Raw genomic sequence first — 23,795 nt, forward strand, 5'->3', positions numbered from 1 at the left:
TCCTTTTTTTTAAGCTTCAAGGATCGCTGCTATTCTCGTAGGGCTGGACGATAAACCGAAAATTTACTGTTCCTGAAATTTAATACAATCATTTTGCCCATGTCGGAAAATTCAGTGTTTAAAAAAAAAAAAGAAAAGTCTTTTTAGTCACGTGACTCCACCCAGCTGAACTAGAAAGAAAACTGACGACCCGGTCGGTCGTTGCTGGCGATTCAAATCCAGAAGCGGCTGACACGCGAAGTAACGTTAGTTGAAGTTGTTCCTGTCGCGCTTGTCCCGAAAAGAAATTGGACATCTGTCGTTTGGAAATGTTTTGGGTTCCACAAAGACGATGTTTGAGCAAGTCAAGTCAAGTCAATTTTATTTGTATAGCCCTTAATCACAGACAGTCTCAAAGGGCTTTACATAGCCACAATCGACATCCCCGATCTTAACCCCCAGGAGGGCAAAGAAAAACTCACAAAACCTCATTAGGGGAAAAGTGAGAAACCTTGAGAAGGGACCACAGATGGGGGAATCCCCCTTCCAGGATGACCAGGCTGCAATGGATGCCAACTGGGCAACATTTGGCACATACAATGATGCTATGCAATAATAGATGAGATAATATAAGAGTCAATTGAATGAAGTGCTGCAGGAAGATGACTTCAGTGGAGTGGGTCATCATCCAGGGCCGTAATATCCATGGCAGCATATCCGAAGATGAGCCTTCGATCTTGTACCGGTCAGTTGGTGTAAATTCAGTACAGCCACTTCCAAGTGAATCGCCATCACCTAATTCGGGGAATTGGGAACAGAAAAGAAAGAACAGAAATAGCAAACAGGCCAACAAGTAGTTCAATGAAGTGCTGAAATATAAGGAAATCAGAAAAGGCGCTGCATGAAGACGACTTCGGCAGAGCAGGTCCCTTCCCGGTTCGTCAGTGCCGTAATCTTCAAAGCATGTCCCCATCACCTAATTCCCAAGCAGGGGAAGGAGGGGGCAGAAAAGAGAAGAAGCGGCAGTAAACAGGCCAACAAATAATTAAATTAGATGCTAAAGTATATAAATAAATTGATCAAATGTCGCGCTGCAGGAAGACGACATCACTGGAACAGGTGCATGCCCAGTTGGTCAATGCCTTAAACTTCCTAGTGGGTCACCGTCACCTAATCCCCCAGCCGGGGGAAAAGGGGGCAGAAAAGAAAACAAAAGAAAAAAAAAGCGGCAGTAAACAGGCCAACAAATATTTCAGCTAAATGCACAAGAGTATAAATGCGTCTTGAATAGTGTTTTGAAAATTTCTACTGTGGTGGCGCCTCTAATATCTGAGGGAAGTGCATTCCAAAGCATTGGTGCCCGAATAGAGAACGCTCGAGAACCTGCAGACTTCTTTTTGGCTCGCGGGATCACTAAAAGACCAGCATTTTGTGAGCGAAGGTTTCGGGACGGAACATATGGTACCACGAGGTCAACGAGATAGGAAGGTGCTAAGCCGTGCAATATTTTAAAAGTAAGTAGCAGAACTTTAAAATCACATCTCAAGTGGACCGGAAGCCAATGCAAATTGGCTAATATCGGGGTAATATGATCAAACTTTCTCGTCTTAGTTAAGAGTCTAGCTGCTGCATTTTGAACTAACTGCAGACTTTTAATACTCGACATGGGGAGACCCGAGAGCAAAGCGTTACAATAGTCGAGGCGAGACGTAACAAACGCATGGATTAAGATTTCCGCGTCACACGTTGATAGAATTGGGCGAATTTTAGCAATGTTACGCAGATGAAAAAACGCAGTTCGAGTAATATTTTTAATGTGCATTTGAAAAGACATAGTTGCGTCAAATATAACGCCGAGATTTTTTGTTGAATCCTTTTGGATAATATTACATTTATCGATACTCAGAGTGGTGTCTTTGAAAAGGTACCGATGACCCGCTGGTCCAATGATGAGCATCTCGGTTTTATCTGAGTTAAGACGCAAAAAATTGAAAGACATCCATTGTTTAATTTCGGCAAGGCATGCCTCTAATTTAGAGCAATCGCGCGGATTTGTTATATCCAACGGCATGTATAATTGCGTATCATCAGCATAACAGTGAAAACTAATGTTATATTTCCGTATAATATCACCAAGCGGTAGCATATAGATGCTAAACAATAGAGGTCCAAGTACCGATCCCTGCGGAACTCCACATATGATCTTACAAAGAGCCGAAGTCGTATTGCCATGAATTACACGGTGCGTCCTCTCCGACAGATACGAATTAAACCAAGAAAGCGCTGAACCTGAAATGCCAACACACATTTCAAGGCGTTTTAATAATATGTTATGGGGGTTAAGATCGGGGACGTCGATTGTGGTTATGTAAAGCCCTTTGAGACTGTCTGTGATTAAGGGCTATACAAATAAAATTGACTTGACTTGACTTGACTTATGATCAACGGTATCAAAAGCGGCACTAAGATCGAGTAAGAGTAATATTGATGAGGTGTCGGCGTCCATAGCTATGGAAGATCATTAGTAACTTTAGCAAGGGCCGTCTCAGTAGAGTGGTCGGCTCTAAAACCCGATTGGAAAGGTTCAAATTGATTATTAGCAGTCATATATTCATTAAGTTGTTGCGCTACGACTTTTTCAAGAATTTTTGCAATAAACGGAAGATTTGAAACCGGCCTATAGTTGTTGAGACTCTCTGGGTCAAGGTTTGGTTGCTTAAGTAACGGTCGGATAACGGCGGTCCTAAAAGCTGCTGGTACTACACCCGTGGTAAGTGATAGATTAATTATATTTAAAACAGACGGTCCGAGGGTCGTAAACAGTTCTTTAATTAGTTTGCCAGGAAGCGGATCGAGCACACAAGTTGTCGGTTTTGCCGCACTAACCAATTTTGTTAGGCTTTCAAGAGATATTTTTTTAAATTGACATAAGGTTATCGGACAGTTATCGGCCCTAATGTCCCTATTAACACCATTTATCGCGGAATTCGACGGAATTTTAAGAACAGTGTCTTTCATCTCATCACGAATACATTCTATCTTCTCAGTAAAGAATTGCATGAAATCGTGAGCTGAATAGGAAGAGCTATCTGAGGTTGGTTGCTGTTGCGTTAGCATTGCTACGGTTTCAAATAAATATTTTGGGTTGTTTTTATGTAAGACAATTAATCTAGAGTAATAATTAGTTTTGGCTAGATCGAGCGCTTCCTTGTAAATTATCTCACCATGCCTGACGGAAGACCTCAAGTTTGGTCACACGCCATTTGCGCTCAAGCTTCCTACAAGATCGTTTCAGTATGCCCTAAAGCAGGGGTGGGCAATTATTTTTCCCATGGGGCCACATAAGAAACATAAAATATTGTGGAGGGCCGGGCCAAAAGGCTGAACTCAATTCTGCATAATATTAATTGTATTTCTTTTTTAAAAAGCAGTAAATAGCACTGTTTTGACAAGCTGGCAAGAGTATATATTAAAGTTAAGCAATGAAACTAAATACCAAATAAACTGAAAAAATGAGGTTGCCTTACAAAGATTTATTCATTCAAAATTCTCAACACAATGGTAGACAAAATATTAACATTTTTTACTATTTGTGACTCATATTAGTAAACATATTCTGTCACATTCACTTCAAAACACATTTTGAGTTCCATATACTGTTGGATAGTTGTGTAAAGGTTCTGAGCATTTTAAAGACATCACAATATTGTCTTTTTGCACCAAACATTTAGCAAGATACAACATATTGACTGTCACTGAACTGTGATTTTGAGAAAAAGTGTCCCAGTTCATTGTTATCTGGTGCCTTACAGTAACATGCCTACATTTGTGGTCTAACTGCCTCATTTGGTGTTTCAATGTTCATTTTTCTTGTTCAGTGAGAGAAATCTAATCTCTGCTGGGCTTTAACAAGTGCATCAAAGTCAGGCTGAATGTCTGAAGTGGAGATGCGAAGCACAGCTGACAGATGATCATCAATGAGAGAGGATCTGTACCTGGATTTTGTAAACTTCATAATTGAAAATGTTTGTTCACAAATGTAGGTAGAGCCAAAGAGAACAAACATCTTCTGAGCATGTCTCCTAATGTTTGGAAAGTTCTCCTCCTTGAGAGAAGAGTAGAAATCCAGCAGAGATCCTGACTTAAAGTGCTCTGCTAGTACTCCATCAGACTGCAGGTCAATGAGTTCCATCTGAACATCATCCACACTGAAGGTAAAGGGAGGGGAAATCATGTGGATTTCATCCTCCATTGTTCTTAGATCCTCAAATCGCCTTGCAAACTCACCATGCAATGCTCCTAACATGGATGAGTACCTGCAGAGGTTATCAGCTGATGGTGTGACTTCTTTCAGGGTTTGCATGTGAGTGAGAGTGTTGCTCTCCAGTTGTCTTGAAAGAAACTGTATCTTTCTCATGAAAGCCTTCACCAAGGTGTGCATTTCATGTACAAAAAGGCCCTTGCCTTGCAGCTTGGTGTTCAGTTCATTCATCAGTGCAGTCACATCAACAGCAAATGCGAAATCTGCCATCCAGACCTCATCTGCAAACTCTGGGATGGCCTTGCCTTTTGTCTCACAAAACTCCTGGATTTCTGCTTTCAGATCCCAGACTCCTTTTAACACTTTGCCCAGGCTGAGCCATCTCACAGAAGTGTGGTAGCCAATGTCACTGTGCTCACTCTCATGCTCCTCCAGAAGTGTGACGAACTGTCTGTGATTCAGTGCCCGCGCCCTGATGAAGTTAACTATTTTAGTAACAACATCGATAACATGGTTAATTTTTAGCACTGATTTGCACAACACATGTTGGTGTAAAATACAATGTAAAAATACTAATTTCTGATCAGGGTCCATTTCAGTCACTTTATCCTGCATGCGTTTTAAAAGTCCGACATTTTTCCCGGTAAGATTTGGACAACCGTCCGTGGTGACACCTGCCAGTCTGTCCCATTTCAGTCGCAACGTGTCCATACAAGCATTTACCTCAGTGAAGAGATCGCTCCCTGTCGTCGTCCCTTTTAACGACCGCATTGCTGCCAGCTCCTCAGTAATCCTGAAGTCCGGCGTTATCCCGCGGACAAATACGAGTAGCTAGGCTGTGTCGCGGACATCACAACTCTCGTCCAGAGCCAAGGAGAAAAAATCAAAACTTGGCACTTCACGTTGCAGCTGTAGCTCCAGATTCCCCGCAATGTCCTCGACCCTTCTCGTCACGGTTCGCCCGGACGGCGGGACTTGCTCAAATGCCGCTTTTTTTTCAGGGCATATTAGTGCTGCCGAGTCTACCAAGCACTCTTTCACGAACTCCCCCTCTGAGAATGGCTTGCTGTTTTTGGCTATTTTGTGGGATATCACAAAGCTGGTCTTGGTTGCTGCATCCCTGGATGCATGAAGCCCGGTAAAAAAGCCTTGCTGCGTTTGTAGCTTAGCTAGCAAAGCTTCCGATGTCTGCGCTCCTTCAGCATCAGTTAGGTTTTTATATTTCTCTGCATGTTTCGTCTGGTAATGCTGACTCAAATTGTAGTCCTTCAACACGGCGATCTGCTCCCCGCAAACGAAACACACAGCTTTACCTCTAACTTCAGTAAATAAATACTTCGCTGTCCAATTTTTGTTGAAAATTCTACATTCGGCATCTACCTTTCTTTTTTTAGCCTGAGCGGACATTTTTGAGGGCGAACGTCGTCTTGTTGTGATTCAATCGCGCTCATGTCTTGATATACGCATTACGTCATTATGTGCGACGCACATTGTGCGGGAATTAAAAAAAAACAATTTCAGAATAAAAGCAGTGCAGCTTTAGCCCATGAATGAGGTGAAATTAAAAAGTATGTTTATTTTGAAATTTCCAATTAACCTTACACTCGCGGTCAGAGTCAACCAAAGGTATGTGGCCGGGCTCATACAATGCCTAGGTCTGTCATACGGGCCAGTCAGTGCCACCCGACGGGCCGGATGTGGCCCGCGGGCCGTGCAATGCCCAGGTCTGCTCTAAGGAATGCATCTGCATCTTTAGCTTACTATGGGTTAAAAGAGGGAGACCGTCACAATGCCCTTTTCCACCAACAAGCCCAGGAACATTTAGTTCTATCTCTAAATCCCCCAAAAAATACTTGTAAACATATTTTACTTGAAGGATTTCTATTCTATCAATGACATTATGCTGCGATGGCCCCCATCAATAAGTTAGGGTCCAGCAACAGGTGTTCCATCAGACGCACACAATAGCCTGTGTGTGCTAACTTCAGCTCGCTTCCAGAAACGTCTGTGACTATGTCAGGAATGAAATCGGGCATCAGCCGCAACGTGCTTCCTTTTTAAATGCTCGTTTATCACTGTTGTGCTGCTAAAAGGAGGTTTACATCGTAGGACGTAATTTTGTGAAATGCCCCCATGGTCCGGTCAAAGTTGGGTTTGCACGCATTGCTCGTGTGCGGCGGGCACAAGTCAAGGTAGCACGGTAGAAACAATATAAGACAAAGTCACCGCCTGAGGTTTGACTTGACCAAACCAGATTTGCCTTTCTGTGTCCTACAGACGTCAGACAAAATGATCTCTGTTCTGTGAAAGAGGAGCCAGATTTGACTCACGTCAAAAAGGAGGAGGAGGAGGAGGAGATCAACAAGTCACCAGTGAACGTTGTCCCGATAAAGACTGAAGATGAAAACAAGGATGAGAGTGAGGACAACAGAGGGGCGGAGCCTACAAGCAGCAGTTCAAGTCATCACGTGACAACAGAAGGTGATGAAGACCCCTGGGGGCCATCACAAGTACATAATGAGGACACATTATCAGACGCTCATGACGATGATGATGATACTAATGATGATGATAATGGGCAAGCTAAAGGTGAAAGGGCATGTCACACTGACTCATTCACTTCAAAGTTGACTTTAAAACCGCACACAAAAACACACAGTGGAGAAAAAACATTTTCTTGCTCGGTTTGTGGCAAAAGCTTCCTGCATAAGTCAACGTTCACGGTCCACACAAGAATGCACAGTGGAGAAAAACCTTTTTCTTGCTCAGTTTGCGGAAAAAGTTTCTCTCAAAAGGCAAATTTAACAAGTCACGCAAGAACACACAGTGGTGAAAAACCTTTTTCCTGCTCAGTTTGTGGAAAGAGGTCCTATCGTAAGTCGCATTTAATAAAACACACAACAATACATAGTGGAGAAAACCTTTTTCTTGCTCAGTTTGTAGCAAATGTTTCTCTATAAAGCCTAATTTAACAAGTCACGCAAGAACACACAGTGGAGAAAACCCTTTTTCATGCTCAGTTTGTGGCAAGAGTTTCTCTCAAAAGTCTAATTTACGAAGCCACACAAGAACACACAGTGGAGAAAAGCCTTTTTCCTGCTCAGTTTGTGGCAAAAGCTTCTCTGGAAAGTTTCATTTAATAAAACACACAACAACACATAGTGGAGAAAAACCTTTTTCCTGCTCAGTTTGTAGGAAAGGTTTCACTCAAAAATCAACTTTAACCAATCATAGAAGAACACACGGTGGCGAAAAACCCTTTTCCTGCTCAGTTTGTGGAAAGAGTTTCTCTCGTAAGTCGCTTTTAACGAGCCACACAAGAACACACACTGGAGACAAGCCATTCAGTTGCAGCGTTTGTGCTAAAATAATCTTCACTAAACAGGGTGCTGAGAGTCACAATTGTGTTGGTGAGAATAGCAGCGATCCTTGAAGCTTAAAAAACGACCAAAACAAAAACTGAAGGAACCGACTCTTTGTGGTAAGATGTAAATGTGATTTAGAATAAAATATGATATACTGAATTTTGCAAAGCTTTTTTATTGACATTAAGCCAATGTGATCAGTGTCAGAAGAACCATTGTGTCTGAGTGATGATGAGTCTTCTGCAATCTAACATGCTGCTCTTATTGTATTTATGATAATTCCCAAAATATTTTTGTTTTCAAATATCATTGTTTGGTTCAATAATATTGTCCCTTGAGATCTATATGCTTCTATAAATGTTTTTTTTTGTTTGTTTGATTTATTTTTAATAAGCAAACGTCACCATTCGGAGTTGAGCATTTGCGTCCTCGTCGTTAGATGTCGCCATGGTACTTTTTTTTTTCTTAAATAAATTTGAAAATATCGATACGCAAACAACTTTGGCACATATTGAATACAAAAAGTGCATCGTTGAACAACAAAAATTAGGAGAGAAAGAAAAAAAGAACAATGTGAGGATGTCGTCCACTAAAGTTGAAGTATAGTTAGTGGAGAGAAGGACATGGATTTTTTGGGAACAGTTTAATTTCACTTGCAAAACATTTTATACATTGAGGTAAATACCTCAAGGCAAGCCTCACATCAACAGTTGGATGAATACTTCAAGTTATTAAAAAAAAAATCATTGCATGTCATGACGAACAAAAATGCCCAGACACTATTTTTAACGGAACGTTTTGCTCTTCTTGATTAAGATCCTTTAGATTGAGATTACAACAATGTTTCTTCAATTATTTTAACATGTAAAAAATATACAAATATTTTTAAATACTTTTTATCTCAATCTTGAGTATTTGTCAAAATATTTGCTCATTTAAATATGTACCCAAATATTTATTGAAATTAAATTAATACTTAAAATTTGATTTAAGAATTTTTTTTTATCTTTCAAAATTAGGATTCCTAAATGTGTTCAATATTGAGTAAATGTTTCTATATTATTATGAATTTAATTTACTCTGTATGTGGTTGCGAATTTCAAATTGAAATGTTTCACTATTTTATTATTTAAATGTTAGAGTGTTAAAAAATATCTTAGCATTTATTTAAGTACTTAAATATTTCATTTCAGTATTCAGAGGCGCAGCAACGAACTGCGTGATGGGGATCATCTCCTTCGTGGTGACAAATAAACGCTGACTCCAGTCGCCATCAGATTGCCAACTCCTGACATTCCAAAACCTTCAAGAGAAACTGAGATGATTTGCGTTTCTCTGTCTGGTTCTTTTTATAGTTCAACTTCTAGTTCAGTTTTTCACCTTTTCACACAGCGTAATGAAGGCCAGTTGAGCAAGTGGAACAAGTGATTTTATTGATGATTGTGGAAGGCACCGATTTCATAAGCACAGTTTCTTCTCACAACTTTTCCATTAAGTACAATTAAAATGACAACTGAAAAGCATAATGTTAAAAAATGTTGTTCCAGGCAAAGGCAATTAATTTTATTTATAATGCTTGATCTTAAAAACAAAAAAAACTCATCATCACTCAGACACGTTGGTTCTTCTGACACTCATCACATTGGCTTAATGTCAATAAAAAAGCTTTGCAAAATTAAATTTATCATATTTCATTCTTAACACAAAGAGTCAGTCCCTTCAGTTCTTTTGGTCTTTTTTTTAAGCTTCAAGGATCGCTGCAATTCTCACCAGCACAATTGTGTCTCTCAGCACCCTTTTTAGAAAATAATTTTTTAGCACAAACGCTGCAACTGAATGGCTTGTCTCCACTGTGTGTTCTTGCGTGGCTTCGTAAATGTGACTTTTGAGAGAAACTCTTGGCACAAATTGAGCAGGAAAAAGGTTTTTCTCCAGTATGCTTTCTTGTGTGGCTTGTTAAACTTGCCTTGATAAAAAAGCTTTCACCACAAACTGAGCAGGAAAAAGGTTTTTCACCACTGTGTGTTCTTGAGTGCGCTGTTAATTGTGACTTTCGAGAGAAACTTTTTCCGCAAACTGAGCAGGAAAAGGGTTTTTCACCACTGTGTATTCTTGTGTGTTCTGTTAAAATTGACTTTCCAGAAAAGCTTTTGCCACAAATTGAGCAGGAAAAAGGCTTTTCTCCACTATGTATTCTTGTGTGACTTGTTAAATTTGCCTTTTGAGAGAAACTCTTGCCACAAACTGAGCAGGAAAAAGGTTTTTCACCACTGTGTGTTGTTGTGTGTTTTGTTAAACTTATCTTATGAGAGAAACTCTTGCCACAAACTGAGCAGGAAAAAGGTTTTTCTCCAGTGTGTGTTCTTGTGTGTTCTGTTAAACTCGCCTTTTGAGAGAAGCATTTTCCACAAATTGAGCAGGAAAAAGGCTTTTCTCCAGTGTGTGTTCTGTTAAAATCGCCTTTTGAGAGAAGCATTTTCCACAAATTGAGCAGGAAAAAGGTTTTTCTCCACTGTGTGTTCTTGCGTGACTTGTTAAATTTGCCTTTTGAGAGAAGCTTTTTCCACAAACTGAGCAGGAAAAAGGTTTTTCTCCACTGTGTGTTCTTGTGTGCAGTTTTAAAGAGAATTTTGAGGTTAATGATTTCCCACAGTGAGAACATACCCAACTGTCAGTGTGACATGCCCTTTCACCTTTGGCTTGCCCATCATCATCATCATCATCGTCATGAGCATCTGATAATGTGTCCTCATTATGTACTTGTGATGGCCCCCGGTGGTCTTCATCACCTTCTGTTGTCACGTGATGACTTGAACTGCTGCTTGTAGGCTCCGCCCCTCGGTTGTCCTCACTCTCATCCTTGTTTTCATCTTCAGTCTTTATAGGGACAACGTTCACTGGTGACTTGTTGATATCCTCCTCCTCCTCCTCCTCCTTTTTGATGTGAGTCAAGTCTTGCTCCTCTTTCACAGAACGGAGATAGTATTCACTGACGTCTGTAGGACACAAAGACAAACACACATTTTGTTTGGTCAAGTCAAAGCTCATGCAGCGACTTTGTCTTATATTGTTTCAACAATGCTACCTTGACTTGCGCCTGCCGCACATGGAGCAATGCGTGCGACCCCAACTTTGACCGGACCATGGGGACATTTCACAAAATTACGTCCTACGATGTAAACCTCCCTTTTGATGCCCAATTTCATTCCTGACATGGCCACAGACGTTTCTGGAAGCGAGCTGAAGTTAGCACACGCAGGCTATTGTGTGCGTCTGATGGAACACCTGTTGTGGGACCCGAACTTATTGATACAGACCACTGTGGGCCATCGCAACATAATGTCATTGATAAAATAGGAATCCTTCAAGTGAAATATGTTTACAAGTATTTCATTTTGCATTAAGAGATAGAACTAAATGTTCCTGGACTTGTTGGTGGAAAAGGGGGTTGTGACGTTCAGCCTTTTTAAGCCCATAGTAAGCCAAAGATGCAGATGCATTCCTTGCAGCATGCGCTTCTTCACTGATGAGATCCGTGCAACCCTGGATGGATGCATTCAATGAATTTTAAATGTTTGGATGGGGTGAAACTACGCACACGTGCACAAAACAGTGCAGGGCCACCCGAGGTTCATTGACTCTCACCCGACCAAGCCTGTACAAAGTTCATAAATAAATAAGACCAATACGTACTTGCTTTTTTAAAAACTTAACATTTGGTGTTTTATCCACTACAATTGATCAATCGCCATTGATGTTTTCGCCGCAGTGTGTACATTTTTTAGAGTCAGGCAGAATTCCTTCTGTCAAGAATTGCATGAAAAAGATGGAAAATAAGTAAAATGTAAACTGTTCAATAATCAGTTCAAATTTTATACTGGAAAAAACATGGAGTTGACCCCCCACTCTTGGTTATTCTTTGGCATTTATTTTCTGCACTGATTTAATTTGGCATAAACAAATGTTCAGCAAACCGACAAGTAGAAGTCAATATTAAAAAATAAAACGGCAATAACCGTGAACGCATGTCCCCAAACAACTTAATGTTGTGATGCATATTTTTAACGATAGAAAGTCGTTCTTTACAAAGCAAATGAGAGTAAGGCGTGTACAAACCTGCTTTGAGTGGCACAACACGAGGCTGGTTGCAAACTTCGTCCAGCAGTTGAAGATGTTGCTCGTTCTCTTCTTTTATTCCACAAAGTTCCTCTTTGTACTTGGGTGTCGTTCTTTCACACATTTTCAAATGATAATTCCAAAAAACCCGCCCTTGATCGCTGCTTGGTGATGAGTCATGTGCCTCTTTTTGTTAGCGGCTAGCTAGCTAACAAGCTAAGCTAACTACGCCGAAAAGCATCAACGCGCGAAGATGAGGTTTTCGGGACATAAAGACTTAATGAATTATGTCGTAGTCCTTTAGAGTAGCACTGGACATCCTTTGAGAAAATCACAGTCAGTTCCACACTAAATCAGAAGAATTTAGCGGTGGGTGTTTTGGTTCCGGTGTGGACGGGTCGGTGGATGTGGTCGAGGTCCTTCGGAAGCTGCGCGCTTGCTTATGACGTCATGCTTTAAGCGCGTATTTTCCAAATATATTTCTTTGCCTCAGTGGGTTTTTTTACACCTCGCTGTTCTCTTTTAATATATATTCTATGTAATATTTTAATTCGGTTGATAAAAAAAATTTAACAAAATAATTAAAATAACGCCACATAAGCGAGTCAGCTCCGACGTCACTTCCCCCTATGCCCGGAGAAGCCGCTGCTGCAAGAGCAGTGGGACGTTTACGTTTCTCCTACCGAACTTGCAACAATGCTGTGGTTCACACGGGCTGCAAGATTGTATGAATATAATGTCGGCATATACTCGCAGTGCCTCTCAATTATTTCACGCCCGCCCCTACCAAGAAGAAAAAAGATTCGCGCCCCCCCCACCACCATTTTTTTCTGTCTTTGTAGATTGATATTAGATTGTCAATAAAATATCCCTTAACTAAGCTAAATTGCTAAGAAATATAATTTTGAGAATTATTATTGTGAGGATCTCGAAACTCAGTACTCTGTTGTGCAAATATTGATGATGACAAATATTTACTCATACGTTTTTTGTAAAATCTTTTTTCACAAAAGCAAACCAAACACAATTATTAATACCAAAATCCATGCGATACATCTAATTTGAAGTACTTAGCACCTGCCATGTCACTCAAGATTTCTTCACGCTTGGGAATCTGATAATGTTCTCTTATATGAAAAAAATCAGTGCCTACCTTCTGCCAGGGAGTTGTGGGAAGGTCAGCTACTAATACGTACATAATATAGAAAACACAAAAAGAAGAGCCAGGGCGATTTTAAACAAAAATTCTTTGTAAATAACATAAAGCAACAGCTTTAGTATGTTTACGATACGTTTTTTCTTAAATAATTTTATGGTTACTATACATTTTTTTTAATGGTTACTGTAATGTTCCGTCTTCTATCTTAAGAAGTCACGCAGGCAACGTGATGCTGCAAGCTTGTGTCTCTTTATTTACTGACTTGCATTCTCGTCTATGTGCAGACACACTTGTTCGTCTGGTAACCAAAACACACATCGGGAAATACTGCCAACTAGTGGCCAATGATATAACTGCTATCATTACATCTCCCTTTCAAACGTTAAACAATGCCTATGCCTTTTTTTAATAATTATTATTATTTGATTCTTATTATTATATTTTTGTTTTGTTATCAATTATTTTCACTTCTTATCAATATCTATCCATTTTTTATGACAACAAGCAGCTCTACAACAATTTTAGCAACAATCACACAACATTAAACATTTTCAATCAGCCTGTCCGGTTGTCGTCTAACTCTTGTTGATCTTCGAAGAGGTTCAGTAATCCCAGAAATTGCTGGTGGTTGAGGTCTGTGCTCCTTTGATGTATCCACCTGCTTTGCAGCCTCAGCCGCATCAGAAGATTTCTTCCAGTCCTCGGGAACCTTCAGAAGACTCCTCCTGTTCCTCCTCACTCTTTGTCCATGCTTTGTTTCCACAATGTAAGATCTAGGTCCGGCTTCGCTAAGGACAGTCACTTTTCTGTCCCAATGAGGTCCCTCGATCCTTACAGTGTCTTTCTCAGAAAGAGGTTCCAGATGTTTTGGAGCTCTGTCATATGCAATTTTCTGTTTGAGTTTGAGCATTCTCTTCTTTTCAGTCCAAATGTTGTGGTTATGTCCTTGTGGTATTTGTGGAAGCATGGTGCGAAGCTTACGGCACATGAGTAGGTCAGTAGGCGAAGAAGCTCCCCACTCCACAGGTGCAGCTCTGGAACTCAATAGGGCAAGGTAAGGATCAGATGCATCATCCTTGGCCTTCCTGAGCAGTCTCTTGATGATTTGCACTCCCTTCTCAGCCTGGCCATTTGCCTGTCGGTATAAAGGGCTTGAAGTGATGATGTGAGCCTCAGCCTCCTCCGCCGTAACGCAGTCCTTGATGTCACTGTTAGGGTGCGACGCTCGGGATAACGCATCAGCAAGCACTATGTATTTTCCAGGCGTGTATATTAGCTCAAAATCATAGCGCTGCAATGTCATCATCATGCGTTGAATTCTGGGCGTCATGTCATTGAGATTTTTCTTCCTAATTGAAATCAGTGGCTTATGATCAGTCTCTGCTATGAACGTGGGCAGTCCATAAACATACGTGTGAAATTTGCCAAATCCAAACACTAAACCCAGTGACTCCTTTTCGATCTGAGCATAGCGTTTTTCAGTCTCTGACATTGACCTGGATGCAGAGGCTACAGGTTGCCATGTGTTTCTCGCCTTTTGCAGCCGTACGGCACCTAGCCCATCTTTCGACGCTTCAGTGGAAATTTTGGTTGGTTTTGATGGATCAAAGGAGGCAAGGACTGGCTCAGTTGTCACAGTTCTCTTTAGATCTTGCCATTCTTCGTCATGTTTTGTTGTCCACTCAAAGACTACGTCGTGATGCAGCAGCAAACTTAGGGACTTTGACTTGAAGAGAGGTTTGGAATGAACTTGCCCCGGAAGTTTATCATCCCCATTGCTTGCAGAAGTCCGTTTTTTTCGGTTGGAGCTGGCATGTCCAGTATTGCTTGCACTTTGGTTCTGTCTGGCACCACTCCATCTGCTGTGTCAATTCTGTAACTCCAAACAGACATTTCAGAAATCAGAAATCCCTTTATTGACATTGTACTCAAGTGTGCAACGAGATTAGAGATTTCTCTCGTTTTAGTTTAAGTCCATTCATTTTAACTCTTTGTAGCAGTTCCTCGAATCTCTCACTGTGTTCTTGTTCCGTGTTTCCCCAAACAACCAAATCATCAATGAACACACGGGTTCCTTCCAGACCTTCTATGATTGACTCCATAGCTCTGTGAAAGATCTCAGGCACAGACTTTATGCCAAATGGCAGTCTCAGAAAACAGAAACGCCCAAATGGTGTGTTGAAGGTGGTGTACCTGCAGCTTTCGGTGTCCAGCTTGAGCTGCCAAAATCCATGCGTTGCATCTAATTTGCTAACGTACTTAGCACCTGCCATGTCACTCAGGATTTCTTCACGCTTGGGAATCTGATAATGTTCTCTTTTAATGTTCTCATTCAGATCTTTGGGGTCGAGGCAAACACGTAACACTGGGGAGTTCCTCTTTTTAACACACGTGATGGAATTTTCTTTCACTTTCTCTCTGACTCTTATTGGTGTCATTCTGTTCAGTTCCTTTTTTAATCTATCTTTGAGAGGGTCTGGAACTCTTCTCGAGGCATGTACTACAGGTTTAGCAGTTTCCTTGAGCTGTGTTTTGTAAGGACAAGGTACGCTACCTTTGAAGACAGAAAAGTATTTGTTCCCTATACTCTTACTACCTTCACTCTTCAACACTTTGTTCTTCTGATTGACATCCTTGCTGTTGATTTAGTAAATTCTTTTTACCAATCCAAGATCTTCAGATGTCTTGTCTCCAAGGATTGACTCCAGTCCACTTGGCACAATTTTGAACGTTAACTTGTGTTGTCTTCCCTTTGCTGTCACTTTTAGCCTACAACATCCCTTTGTTTTTATTGGCTGATTGTTGTCGGTTTTCAATTTCACGGCCTTGTCTGTGACTCTTTCCGGTTTCTCTTCAAGTGATTTCAAGACTTTTTCATTAATTGTTTGCTTTTGCTCCTGTGTCAATTTTAAAAGTAACAAGTGTCCCATTGACAAGCAGTGGTGCAATCCATTTATCTTCTTTTACTGCATTAACAGCTTGCTCTGGGTCTCCTCTAGTTTGTTGTTGCACATCGCTTTCGTCATATGACACGATTTTGATGAAAAAAGTGTCACTTAGGTCATCACTACCATCTGTGTCTTCCTGCACGGTGTGCACTTTCTTCTTGGTGTTGCACATCTTAGCATCGTGATTTCGCTTTTTACACTTAGCACATGTTCTCCCAAATGCAGGACATCGTTTTGGCTCGTGCATTTCTCCGCACTTTTTTCCAGCTGAATGGAGCTTGATCATTTTCATTGTTTTTGGTCTTTTTCTTGAATCGCAGTTTACCTTTCCTTGTCACTGCCTTCACGGACTCTGTTTTTTTCATAAAATGGTGCTGCTTGGAAAGTTAGCACGTGCTGCTTTGCTAGCTCGTTAGCTTGGCAAGGCTTTCCTTATTATTGAGTTTTTCAGATCACCAAAGTTACAAGACTTAGCTTTAATTTTGAGATCGGTGAGGAAATTGTCAAAGGACTCACCGCGCTGTTAGAGTCTTGAACAAAACACGTATCTCTCATAAGTTTCGTTTTTCTTAGCAAGACAGTTTTCATCAAATTTTTGTAGGACCGTTTCAAACTTGTCTTTATCTTCGGGTTCATCATAAACAAAGGTGTTGAATACCTCGATGGCCTCGGGTCCGGCATTCGTCCGCTCTGTTACCGACTCCCACGGCGGCAAGGTAGAGCTGGAATTGTTGCTTGAAAGCTCGCCAACTCGCGTCCACATTTCCCGTCATTTTCAGCGCTTCTGGTGGCCTTTCGGAGTCCATCTCGCGTCAGTCCTTTTCTTGACCCGCGACCTGGTACCATGTAATGTTCTGTCTTCTATCTTAAGAAGTCACGCAGGTAACGTGATGCTGCAAGCTTGTTTCTCTTTATTTACTGACTTGCATTCTCGTCTTTGTGCATACACACTTGTTCGTCTGGTAACCAAACACACATCAGGCAATACTGCCAAATAGTGACTAATGATATAACTCCTATCATTACAGTTACTTTACGTTTGACATCAAACCACTTCGTCGTGATGACGTCAGACATTTCCGTGTTCCTTTTATTTTATGTTTAGATACTTAATGGTTGCAATACAACATTTCTGTTCATAGTTGCTGGCTCTCCACCCAAACGCAGTTCAAGTCAGACTTCTATTAAACGTCGAGCGTACATAGAAACAATTCATTTTAGCGATTAGCGCGCTTATCACCTCCTCGCCTCCTCGTTTAGCACGCTACTTGTTAGTGGAGTCGTTTATTTTCCATCACGTAGCTTGTTGCTGCTGCTGTGCATAGTCTTACATATAGTTCAAACAAAGTCCGTGCTGCTGCGGCACAAGATAGCTTAGCGCAGGGCATTTAAGTAGCGGCGAAAGAAATCACTTCCGGGACAACAAGCGACAGGGCGACGCAATTTTTTTTTTTTTTTTTAATCAGTACCACGTGAACTAGGGGCACATACAGCTTTGTCCGAGATCGCCTTTTTCGGTCCCAAAACTATGCATCGTTCAGCTGGACTACGGCGGACAAAAGCATGTTCCCCAGGGTCCCACGCGCCCGCCTCAGCATCGCACCGCGACCCATGATTTGAGAATCACGGCTTTAAAGAGTGAAGATGAAGACAAGGGTGAGAGTGAGGACAACAGACACGCGGAGCCTCCAAGCATCACGTGACAACAGAAGGTGACGAAGACCACTGGGGGACATCACAAGCACATAGTGAGGACACATCGTCCCACGCTCCTGAAGACGACAATGATGATAATGATGATGATGATTTTCGGCACCGCGCAAGTGGCTGCCTGTTTCAGCAGCACTGGCTCACCGTTGAGCCTTCTTCGTGTGTTTTTCCCTCTACCCTGTTTATTTATTTATTTATTTCACCTCATCACAGCAATGTACATCCAACTTGTGGTGGTTTTATTGCTGCTGGGGGCTGTTTTTTGCGCGACCGTGTCCGGAGACATAACTCTGAGCTACGGATCGATCGTGTACACAAGAGATCACCTGTTAGCACTCCGTGCTAACCCCGCACCGGCTGCCGGAGCGAGACCCGATGTCCCCCGGGAGCTGAGGAGGAAGAGACGGGGATGCGGGGGCTAAACACCAGGCAAGGAGGACACGAAAGCACCCCGTCCTCCCGTCCGTTATTATGGGGAATGTTAGATCTGTTCCCAATAAAATGGACAAGCTAACAGCGTTAACCCGGCACGTGTGGAATTTCCGGGAGGCTAGCTTGCTGATGTTCACGAAGTCTTGGCTAACGCCGGACGCCATCGTCAAATTGGACGGCTTCCAAATTCTACGTGCGGACAGGACACTGGAAAGCGGTAAGAAGAAAGGAGGAGGGCTGGCTGTGTTTATTAATGATAGATGGTGTAATCCTGGGCACATCACTATTAAGGAGCAACTTTGCAGTCGGGACATTGAACTTCTAGCTGTTAGCGTGCGTCCGTATTACGTCCTACGAGAGTTCAGTCATGTGATCTCGGTGGCGGTGTACGAACCTCCGTCTGCTAAGAGTGAGACAGTCTGTGACGTACTGACTGCTGCTGTGAGTAGGCTACAAACAAAGCACCCAAATGCCCTGCTCCTTATCACTGGTGACTTCAATCATGCTTCTCCTTCCTCCTCTCTGCCTTCATTCACACAATATGTGACTGCCACACCAGAGACAATAAAATCTTGGACCTTTTCTATGCCAACACCAAGGAGGCGTACACATCACTGTCCCTCCCCTCGCTGGGCAAAGCTGATCACAACTTGGTGGCTCTCCTTCCTGTGTACAAACCTCTGGTCCGCAGGCCGCCAGCTGTGACAGGCAAAGTTCAGAGAGGGTCTGGAGAAGCAGAGGAGGCCCTAAAGGACTGTTTCAACACAACTGTGTGGGAAGTATTCAGCGAAGCCCGCTGGGAGGACACTAATGGTCTAACGGACACAATTACAGACTATATTAATTTCTGCATGGAGAACACCATTCCCACCAGGACAGTAAGATGTTTCTCCAACAACAAACCATGCATCACACCAGACATTAAAGCTCTCCTGAAGGAGAAAAAGAGGGCTTTTGTGTCAGGCGACAAGGAAGAGCTGAAGAGAAACGTCAGCTGAGAAGGAGGATCAGAGAGGGGAAAAAGTCCTATGGGATGCGGATGGAGGAAAAGCTGCACAGTAATAATGCCATGGATGTCTGGAGGAGCCTGAAGACCATTTCAGGCCACAGAAACCAAAGCCCCAGAAGGAGGGGGACCTTCATTGGGCAACTGAGTTGAACCTATTTTTCAATATGTTTGATCAGATGCGTGCCCCCGCTTAGTCTCCCCTGCTGCAGCCCCCACCAAGCCCTCCTGCCGCTGCGAATGAGACCCTCTCTCCCCCTCTCTCTCCTCTCCCCCCCACAGGCTTCAGTTCCCTGCCACATCAGACAACCACCACTTCCTACTGCTCAGCCTTGTTCCTCACAACATCTCAGGTGAAGAACCAGCTGAGGAAGATAAAGGCAAGGAAGGCAGCGGGTCCAGGTGGGATTCGTTCCCAGCTCCTCAAATCCTGCGCAGACCAGTTGTGTGGAATCGTCCAGCACATGTTCAGCCTGAGCCTGAAGCTGGGCAGAGTCCCCCAGCTGTGGAAAACATCCTTCCTGGACCCCCCATCCGAAGGAGCTCAACAACTTCAGACCAGTGGCGCTGACGTCTCATCTGATGAAGACCCTGGAGAAACTGGTCCTCGTCCATCTGCGCCCCCTGGTGAGCTCTTCGATGGACCCACTCCAGTTCGTATACCAGCCTGGCATCAGTGTGGATGATGCCATCATCTACCTGCTCCACACTTCACTCTCCCACCTAGAGAAGGCGGGGAGCACTGTGAGGATCATGTTCTTTGATTCCTCCAGTGCTTTCAACACTATCCAGCCCACCCTATTGGGAGACAAGCTGGAGCAGGCGGGAGTGGCTCACCACCTCATCACATGGATCCATGACTTCCTCACAAACCGGCCACAGTATGTGAAAACACACGACTGTGTGTCTAACGTGCTCCTCTGCAGCACAGGAGCTCCGCAGGGAACTGTTCTGGCTCCCTTCCTATTCACCTTCTACACCTCGGACTACAAATACAATTCCTCTACCTGTCACCTGCAGAAGTTCTCTGATGACTCTGCGATTGTCGGCCTCATCACTGACGGAGACGATCGGGAGTACAGAGGGGTTACGCAGGGTTTTGTGGACTGGTGTCAGCAGAACCGCCTCCAAATCAACGCTGGGAAATCCAAAGAGCTGGAAGTGGATTTCTGCAAGAGTTGGCACTCTCCCCCTGCACCAGTGAATATCCAGGGAACAGACGTTGAGAGGGTCTCAACTTAAGAGTACCTGGATGTTCATCTGAACAATAAACTGGACTGGAGCGACAACACAGACGCTCTCCATAGGAAGGGGCAGAGCAGACTCTTCCAACTCAGGAGACTGAGGTCCTTTGGCGTTCAGGGGACACACCTCAGGAATTTCTATGACTCTGTGGTTTCATCTGTCTTTTTCTATGGAGTGGTCTCCTGGGCAGGAGGCATCTCGGGCCGGGACAAAAAGAGACTGGACAAACTAGTGAGGAGGGCCAGCTCTGTCCTGGGCTGCTCCCTGGACTCTGTGGACTCAGTGGGGGCAGGAGGATGATGGCGAAACTGGCATCAATGCTGGACAACCCAGCCCACCCACTCAATGACACTCTTGGAGCACGCCACAGCTCCTTCAGTGATAGAGTGAAGAGATTTTTCCGCTCCTTCCTGCCGGCTGCTGTCAGACTTTTTAACAAGAACATTAGGACAGGTGTCAGGTTCGTCAATCAGACATAATATATTTTTAAAGTTTATCTTACCCCAGGTGTTCCGTGCTGTCCCTTCTGGTTCAGTCGGATGGTGATCGAGCCGAGAGTCGGGATGTTGTAGCGAGGCTGGCCTCAAGATGAGGGTTTTAAATACTAGTTGCTGTGCACAGTCTTTCTTCAGCCGTCACTGTTCTCTCCGCTCGATCCAGTCACCATCCAGCCCGAACTTTGAAATGTCAGGGAAGAATCAGAGACAAAAATAGACACGAACACCAAGTGGCAAGAGTCTGGCAGCCAGGAGAGATGATACCCCAGTGATCCTGTCGAATCTCTGAAGCTTACTGCACCTCCCTGGGCCTTTTATTGAAAATCACGAGTTATATCACAATACAGGTTTACACAACAGATCAAGGGTATGTTTATTCTGGTCGCAGCTGTTGTTGATCCTGCTCACGTCCGCACTTCTTTCATGTTGATTTGGAGTCGACTTAACCTGGGTGCAGGTGGCTGTTCCCAGAGTTGTGAGTTAATGTGTGAACCAAAATTAGCAACAAAACCTATACCGTGTAGTTAATGTTGTGCCGTGTGATATCAACTTCTCTTTATTACATTTGTTAATAATTGTTCTTATGTTATTTCTCTGTAGCCACTTCATAAGAATTTCTTTATTATTCTCGACATTCTTTTTTAGCATAGGTGTCGTCGTAGTAGCAGCAGACTTCAGCAAACATCTCTTATCAGGATTCAGCACGATGTTGCTTGCATCAGCTTTTCTCCTGCATTTCCACTCAAACTGCAAACACTCAAGCATAATCTACTTCACTAGATTGCAACATGTTATATGCTTATATGCACTACGTATTAAAATAAAGCTGTGTCACGACAAATGTATACCTCTTAATATTATTCTAACAGGTATAATTGACAAAATGATATTTTTTTTCCGAAGTGAGATTCTGCTTTGCAACAAACCCCAAACGCTTGATAGAGCTCAACCTAGAAAGTGTATTTAGCCAGTCAGAAATGTATTCAGAAAGTGTAATATTAAATGTATGTGAGGGGATATTTGAAGAGTTTGAGTTTTGTTCAATGGACCATACATATACGAGCCAGCCTAACACAGCGAGAAAACCAGCGCTGACTCCAGTCACCATCAAGTTGCCAACTCCTGACATACCAAAACCTTTGAGAGAAACTGAGCCGATTTGCGTTTCTCTTTCTGGTTCTTTTTATAGTTCAACTTCTACATCAGTTTTTAACCTTTTCACACAGCGTAATGAAGGCCAGTTGAGCAAGTGGAACAAGTGATTTTATTGATGATAGTGAAAGGCACCGATTGCATAAGCACTGTTTCTTCTCACACCTTTTCCATTAGGTACGATTAAAAAGACAACTGAAAAGCATAACGTTAACAAATGTTCCAGGCAAAGGCAATTAATTTCCTTTACATGTTTGATGTAAACACACCAAAAAAAATCATCATCACTCAGACACAACGGTTCTTCTGGCAATGATCACATTGGCTTGGTGTCAATAAAAGAGCTTTGCAAAATTCAACGTTTCATGTTTTATTCAAAATCAAAATTTACACAAAGAGTCAGTTCCTTCAGTTTTTTGTTTTCTTTTTTTTAAGCTTCAAGGATCGCTGCTTTTCTCACCAGCACAATTGTGACTCTCCGCATGCTGTTTAGCGGAGAATTTTTTAGCACAAACGCTGCAACTGAATGTCTTGTCTCCACTGTGTGTTGTTGTGTGGCGTCGTAAATGAGACCTTCGAGAGAAACTCTTGCCACAAACTGAGCAGGAAAAAGGTTTTTCTCCAGTGTGTGTTCTTGTGTGCCTTGTTAAATGAGAATTTCGAGAGAAACTCTTGCCACAAACTGAGCAGGAAAAAGGTTTTTCACCACTGTGCGTTCTTGTGTGGATTGTTATATCAAACTTTTGAGAGAAGCTTTTACCACAAACCAAGCAGGAAAATGGTTTTTCTCCAGTGTGTGTTCTTGTGTGAATTATTAAATGAGACTTTTGAGAGAAGCTTTTGCCACAAACTGAGCAGGAAAAAGGTTTTTCTCCACTGTGTATTCTTGTGTGGTATTTTAAACTTGATTTTAGAGAAAAGGTTTTACCACAAACCAAGCAGGAAAATGGCTTTTCTCCAGTGTGTATTCTTTTGTGGTATGTTAAACTTGAATTTCGAGAGAAGCTTATGCCACAAACTGAGCAAGAAAAAGGTTTTTCTCCAGTGTGTGTTCTTGTGTGGTATTTTAAACTTGATTTTAGAGAAAAGGTTTTACCACAAACCAAGCAGGAAAATGGCTTTTCTCCAGTGTGTATTCTTTTGTGGTATGTTAAACTTGAATTTCGAGAGAAGCTTATGCCACAAACTGAGCAAGAAAAAGGTTTTTCTCCACTGTGCGTTCTCGTGTGCCTTACTAAATGAGACTTTTGAGAGAAGCTTTTGCCACAAACCGAGCAGGAAAAAGGTTTTACTCCACTGTGTGTTCTTGTGTGCCTGACTAAATAAGACTTTCGAGAGAAGCTTTTGCCACAAACTGAGCAGGAAAAAGGTTTTTCACCACTGTGTGTTTTTCTGTGCCCTTTTAAAGACAACTTTGAAGATAATGAGTCAGTGTGACATGCCCTTTCACCTTTGGCTTGCCCATCATCATCATCATCGTCATGAGTGTCTGATAATGTGTCCTCATTATGTACTTGTGATGGTCCCCAGTGGTCTTCATCACCTTCTTTTGTCCCGTGATGACTTGAGCTGCTGCTTGTAGGCTCCGCCCCTCTGTTGTCCTTATTTTCATCTTCAGTCTTTATAGGGACAACGTTCACTGGTGACTTGTTGATCTCCTCCTCCTCCTTTTTGATGTTAGTCAAATCTGGCTCCTCTTTCACAGAACAGAGATCATTTTGTCTGACGTCTGCAGGACACAAAAAGACAAATTTGGTTTGGTCAAGTCAAAGCTCAGGCGGCGACTTTGTCTTATATTGTTTCTCCCGTGCTACCTTGACTTGTGCCTTCCGCATACGGAGCAATGCGTGCGACCCCAATTTGGACCGGACCATGGGGGCATTTCACAAAATTACATCCTCCGATGTAAACCTCCCTATCGCAGC

The 23,795-nt window shown here is 42.5% G+C and overlaps 1 protein-coding gene across 1 annotated transcript; it reads right to left on the reverse strand.

Moving 5' to 3' along the window:
• Window positions 1-3,853: 3,853 nt before the first annotated feature.
• LOC148342360 (general transcription factor II-I repeat domain-containing protein 2B-like) lies at window positions 3,854-5,754 on the reverse strand. The gene has a single exon (XM_088288154.1). The coding sequence runs from the start codon at window positions 5,009-5,011 to the stop codon at window positions 3,854-3,856; it is 1,158 nt and encodes a 385-aa protein (XP_088144280.1). The 5' UTR covers window positions 5,012-5,754.
• Window positions 5,755-23,795: the final 18,041 nt, after the last annotated feature.

This window comes from Idiotropiscis lumnitzeri, chromosome 2 (assembly GCF_059441095.1).
Source record: "Idiotropiscis lumnitzeri isolate Australia: NSW breed Sydney's pygmy pipehorse chromosome 2, RoL_Ilum_1.0, whole genome shotgun sequence".
In the NCBI taxonomy this organism is placed as follows: Eukaryota; Metazoa; Chordata; class Actinopteri; order Syngnathiformes; family Syngnathidae; genus Idiotropiscis; species Idiotropiscis lumnitzeri.